The following is a 6,567-nucleotide window of genomic DNA, read 5'->3' on the forward strand; positions in this document are numbered from 1 at the left end:
TAGCTCTACTGCACAGATAGGAATACTGAAGCCCAAAGAAGTCAAGAATGTTGCCACAAGTCCTCCAGCTAGTAAATAGCAAGACCATAACGGAAACCTGGAGCTGTTAGACTTCAACAATGTTTTTGTTGTTTTTGTTTGTTGATTGCTTCTGTTAGCTTTAGGTTTCATGGCAATATGGAGATGTATTTTCTTGGAGGTAACCTAGGTCATCAACACTTCACTAAGTCACTAGATTAGCTAGACATTTGAGGGAATGAAATGTAGGTCATTAATGCCATGATGGATCAGGAGAGGGGGGTGTAGGGCCCTGGAGTGGAGAGAGGAAGAGCCTGGGCAGTGTAGGCTGAGACATAAGGCATGAGGTATGTCTTCAAAGCAATAACACATTCCGTATTTTTCATGAAAGCATTTGTCCCACACTCATAGACAATATAGTGTTTCAGCTCTCTGTTTCCAAAGCACTGGGTGTGCCCTCTAGTTTTAGCTCAAAAGTCGTATTAGCTTGGCTGTCCATAAATAATATGTGTCATGTCTACTCGTTCAACACCAAAGTTCCTAAGGACCCAGTTCCTAACCTAGAGTCTGGTGCAGTAACAGAAGGGAACAATAAGAAGAGAACATAGATTTATAATGTATGCACCCTGCACACACAAAGAATTTCAACTAGAGTGTAATAAGCTGAAATATGGCGGAAAATGAAAGTTGGGGCACACTTGGCGTTCCCTGGGCAGTAATCCATTGAATCAAAAAGTGAAATCACACCATTCTGGGTGAGAAGGTGGAGTGTCAGCCACCAGGTTGTACTGGTTAGGAACTCAAGTCCCTCCAGTTACCTCAATCACTACTAATACCCCTACCATCTATTATTGATTTAACACAATGTGCCAGACATAATGGCATCACTTTGTATGTATTATCACTTTTTATGTGTCATCAGACTTAACTCTTACCACAGTCTTCTCTAAAGGCTGTTAATTCCTCCGTTTTACAGATGAGGAAATCAAGTCTCAAAGAGATAGAGTTGCCCAAAGTGAATCAGCTAACAAGCTATGACTACCATAATTTAAAATCCATGACCTTATCTACACTATGACCCTCATTATTCCATGATTGATCACAAGTTGTTGTCTGTAGCCTCCATTTGGTTGGGTAGGAGTTGAATTCAGGGGGCATGTGTAGGAGTAGTGAGTGGGTGGTATGGGAAGGGCCTAAGGGAAGTGGGAATTGGTGAAAACCTCTCTGTATCTGGACTATTTCTTTTTAGGGTCTAAAGAGTCATCAGCAACCTTTTGGTTAGAATCACTTTGTTCCATAGGAATAAATGTGAAATTGCATTTTAAAACTAATTACAGTGAAAGTATGATTTCATTTTTACTTTCATTTCAGAATTTTGGCTTCACAAAGAATGTTTCAATTTGGGCACCTTGAACTTGGCCAAAATAATATACTTAACTTATCATTGTGTATGTTCAAGCTGAGCATTTTAATTGCTTGATGAATACTGAAAAATTGAGATTTTTCTGAGTACTTGATTTCAAATAAGACTAATCCTGCTTCCTCCATATACCCATTCACCACTGTCCCACCTACATAAGATGGTATGTAATGAATCTGTTTCAAGTTATATTAAATAGCTTTACATTTTCTCTATTGTAAAAGTAATAAAATTCTTTGTAAAAGTTTTTATAATTAAAAAATGGGAGAAATAATGTGAAAACAACATAGAACACCTCCCAAATAGAGTATCTAGTAACTGATTTGTAAAAGCTTACTTTTTTTAGAGCAGTTTTAAATTCACAGAAAAATTAGGTATGTAGATTTCCAGCATAGGCCCTGCTTCCATATGCAGAGCCTCCCTTATTATCAGCATCCCCCACCAGAGTGGAAAATTTACTACAGCTGATTAACCTACACTGACATATCATTGAAAAAGAAAATCTGTGTCCTAAAATGGCTCACAGAGCCAGCGAGAGAGTCCCAGTCCTTCCTCAGGGCTCTTCCAGGTTCCTCTCCCTGCCCCGCTTCCCCTGTGCACCAATCTGGGTTCTTCTCCCTGCCCCACTTCCCACAGGCACGAAAACTGCCAAGTATGTGGAAGTAGAAGTGTATAAATTGCCCCCTTTGTTTGTGCTAGGGGCTCAGACCTTTGGAGATCACTCTCCTCTGAGCCCGCCAGTGTTAAATAAACCTCCTATCCTCCAAGATCTCCAGGTGCCGCTTCATTCTTCTGTCGGGCGATCCAGCCCAGGTTCCATAACATCATAATCACCTAAAGTTCATAATTTATATTATGGTTCACTGGTGTTGTATATTTTATGTTATTGGACAAATATATAATGACATGGTATCTCCATCATTATATCATACAGAGTCTTTTCTTTTTTTTTAATTTTATTATGTTATGTTAATCACCATACATTACATCATTAGTTTTTGATGTAGCATTCCATGATTCATTGTTTGCGTATAACACCCAGTGCTGCATTCAATACGTACCCTCTTTAATACTCATCATCAAGCTAACCCATCCCCCCACCCCCTCCCCTCTAGAACCCTCAGTTTGTTTCCCAGAGTCCATAGTCTCTCATAGTTCGTCTCTCCCTCCAATTTTCCCCCCTTCATTTTTCCCATGCCCTATAAATCCTCTGTGCTCCATCAGTTCATCCTTCCCTTCCCCAACTCAGGCAACCACTGATCTTTTTACTGTGCCCATAATTTTGCCTTTTCTAGAACATTGTATCATTGGAATCAAATAGTAGCCTTTTCAGATTTGTTTCTTTTACTTGGTAATATCCATTTAAGTTTTGTTCATGTATTTTCATGGCTTGCTAGCTCATTTCTTTTTAGTGCTGAATAATACTCCACTGTCTTGATGTACCAGTTTATTTATACATCCACCTACTAAAGGACATCTTGGTTGCTTCCAAGATTTGGCAATTATGAATAAAGCTGTTATAAACATCCATGTGAAGATTTTTGTGTGAACATAAGTTTTCAACTCCTTTGTGTAAATACTAAGCAGTGAGGTTGCTGGATAGTATGGTAAGAGTATGTTTAGTTTTGTAAGAAACCACCAAATTGTCTTCCAAAGCAGCTGCTCCATTTTGTTTCCCTACCATGAATGAATGAGAGTTCCTGTTACTCTACACCCAAGCCAGCATTTCTTGTTATCAGTGTTCCATATTTAGGCCATTTTAATAGGTGTACAGTGGTATCTCCTTATTGTTTTAATTTGCATTTTCTTAATAACATATGATGTGGAGCGTCTTTTCATATACTTACTTGCCATCTCTATATATTCTTTGGTGAGGTGAGAATCTCTGTTAATATTTTAGCATGAAATTTTCAGGTATGTTTATACATATCCACTAAATAAGTTGGTTTAGATCATGATTACTTGACTTTCTCTTTTTTCTGCTTTAACAATAACAATTGAACATTTTTATATATAAAAATATAATGATATATATCACTAACACAGGATAAGGCAGGGATGGTAAGGATGTCATGTATTTGCCCTCCTTATACAAACAGCAGTCTTCCTTTACTGCACATTCTTTTCCACTGAACTCAGAGAAGACCTCAGAATCTTTCTCAACACAGGTTCTATGAAGACAGTGCTATTCAGTTAGGTGTGGAATAATAGACTATATTTTTTCATCTCTAACCTTGAACCTGAGATTAGGGGATCAAGTGGCTCCAACTCTCAGAAGTGAATTAATAATGAAGATAAATCATGAAAGATTATTACTACCAGGCATCTGGCACCATAGAGTCTGACATAGGTACTTGTGGTATTCTTACCCTGTCCCCTCAAGCAAAATATGACATATCACTAATGAGAGGTTTTAATCCCCCTAAGTCTAATTAGGTTTGGTCTAGTCCATATGCTTTCTGTTGAGATGGGACCTTCCAAATATTAAGAACATTCCTATAAATTGGAGAACAACAAAGATGAGAAGCAGTAAGAGCAATTATGAGGATATTCACTGATCTCTCTCTCCCTCTCTCTCTTTCTCTCTTTCTCTCCCTGTTCCCAGAATCAGATGTTGCTGACTTTGATGGCCGAAGCTCCCTTCTGTATAGGTTCAATCAGAAGCTGATGAGCACTCTCAAAGATGTGATCTCTCTGAAGTTCAAGAGCATGCAAGGAGATGGGGTTCTGTTCCATGGAGAAGGTCAACGTGGAGACCACATCACGCTAGAGCTCCAGAAGGGGAGGCTCGCCCTGCACCTCAACTTGGGTAGGGTCTGGTTTTGTTCCTTTCCACGTTGAGCTATCAGGAATTCTATTTTGTGGTGGGTCACAGTTTCTTATTGCTCTTGTGTGTCAGGTGGAGGTCACTGGAATACAATCTAAGTGACATTTTCTCCTTTTACATATTGGAGAAGAAAAAATAAACATTTGTGAAATAGTTAAACTATAGATAGCATTCTTTGAAACAAGATAATATTGGTAGGTAGGGATCACTATAAGCTCATATATATTTATCTAGCTACCTATTTATCTGTTTATCTCTTTTAATACAATTTAACTTGAGCAAGTTTAACACACATGCACACATATTTTAATGAATAGAATCACAATCTATTCTGATTGGTACATTTATGAAAGTTCAGTCCCAAGAGAAAAATGGAGAAGAGACTTTTTAATTCATTTATTTTATTTTTTTGTTTTTATTTTTTTGTTTGTTATTATTATTATTATTATTATTATTTTGGTTAAGGAGAGAAAGGGCCATATGTATAGTGGGAAAGTCTAAGTTTTTGGGCATTCCCATGTCTTGTTAAGGGAAACACTGTTTCCTTTAAGTGCCCTGGCTATGCCAGGTTGAGCCCTAGACTTACCAAATACCAGCTAAATTAGTACAATGTCCTGCCTCCTGTGTATTTAGGACACCCAGCATGGCCTGCCTCACCACAGGTAGGCCATCATTATAATTTCATTGTAATCAACTTCCTATCCCAGGGAAAGAGAGAGAAGGGCTCAGCCTCTTTTGTATGCTCAAAGGTACTTTTGAAGGAAGAGTGAACCAAGTGCTGAGTGCAGGGGGCAGAATTCCCAAAGGCGCAAAGGCAAACCAAAAAGCTCTTCCACAGCAAAAGAAACAAAAGAGAGAGAGAGAGAAAGAGCGCCCAAGTTGAAGAAAAAGGAAGTTCCATTCCTTATGAGATTGATTCCCTGCCTCTCATTGATATTTGTTATATTAAGGGTGAATATTGTACTTGTGGAAGAGAATTGTCACTAAGTATTTGCTATCAAAGTAAAGAAAGACAATCATAGCAGAATTGAGTTTGTAAATTTAAGTTGCATGGAAAACTGAAAAAAAAATCTCAGATAAACACATTTTCACAATTAGAAGGAGAGACATAAGAATGAAGTTTAATGTGGACTCACCTCAAAAGCCAAACAACGTAAGTATTTTGAGGCATTTCTGAGTATCTTCTTAACCACCATGGTGAATACTGGCAGAGAGAACATCTGGAATCCCAAGTTTAATTAATAAAATTGACATCTAATGCATTAGATTAAATATACATCAAAAGCATCTTTAGAAACAGAATTTTATCCAGAAGAGAGTAGTAAGGTGATTTGCTAATGACTTGATTAATTGTATTAACATACCTAAAGAAGCAACTTATCAATGAATTATCTGAAGGGTGAGCATACAAATATTCAGGAAAAATGCATCAGTTTATTAGCTGGCTTTCAATTTTCAGGAAGGGGATATGGATGAATGGAGTGCAGTCCTGCAACTGCATATGGCTCAGAGAGCATTGTGCATTGTGAGTGAAGTTACTGTTACTTGTCAATAGCCGAACAGGTGTCTTCTACTAGTTACATTGAATCTGCCAATTACTGCCATTTATATTCTCAATTAGATATGCCATTCCCCTTCCAAAGCTCTGCTCCAACATACACAATCCAATGTTGTAAACCAGTTTCACTCACAGTATTGCATGATGGAAAGGAGGAGGTGTGGTCATGCATCAGATCTATTTTAATTGCAGACATGTGCTAGCTATTTGTTATGGAGAAAGTCACATAACCCAGAAGTCTCTGTTTACTTATGTATAATCTGGGGCTAAGGAATAACTATCTTGCAGAGCATGGACATGAAAACCAAAAATAATATAAATGAATAATTTATGTCAGAAGTAAACATAATGAAGTAGCAAAAAGAGAAGCTCTTAATATTCCTCATTTATTCAACAAAAAATATCTGAATGTCCCATATGGCAGTCTTCCTGAAAAGAAATGGTATATGAGCGAAATAAATCAATCAGAAAAAGACATGTATCATATGATCTCACAGATATGAGGAATTCTTAATCTCAGGAAACAAACTGAGGGTTGCTGGAGTGATGGAGGGTGGGAGAGATGGGGTGGCTGAGTGATAGACATTGGGGAGGGTATGTGCTATGGTGAGTGCTGTGAATTGTGTAAGACTGTTGAATCACAGGCCCATACCTCTGAAACAAATAATACATTATATGTTAAAAAAAAAAGAAGAAGAAGAAGAAGATAATAGGAAGGGAAAAATGAAGGGGGGGAAATGGGTG

The 6,567-nt window shown here is 37.8% G+C and overlaps 1 protein-coding gene across 2 annotated transcripts in view; it reads left to right on the forward strand.

Moving 5' to 3' along the window:
• CNTNAP5 (contactin associated protein family member 5) overlaps positions 1 to 6,567 on the forward strand; it is a 741,254-nt gene that overhangs the window by 340,819 nt on the left and 393,868 nt on the right. For both annotated transcript variants that reach the window (XM_081814618.1, XM_081814619.1), the window contains exon 5: positions 4,044 to 4,247. In XM_081814618.1, the coding sequence (XP_081670744.1) occupies positions 4,044 to 4,247 (204 nt within the window). The remainder of the gene's footprint in view (positions 1 to 4,043; positions 4,248 to 6,567) is intronic.

Source organism: Leptonychotes weddellii, chromosome 3 (assembly GCF_054177405.1).
Source record: "Leptonychotes weddellii isolate Sample4059 chromosome 3, ASM5417740v2, whole genome shotgun sequence".
Classification (NCBI taxonomy): Eukaryota; Metazoa; Chordata; class Mammalia; order Carnivora; family Phocidae; genus Leptonychotes; species Leptonychotes weddellii.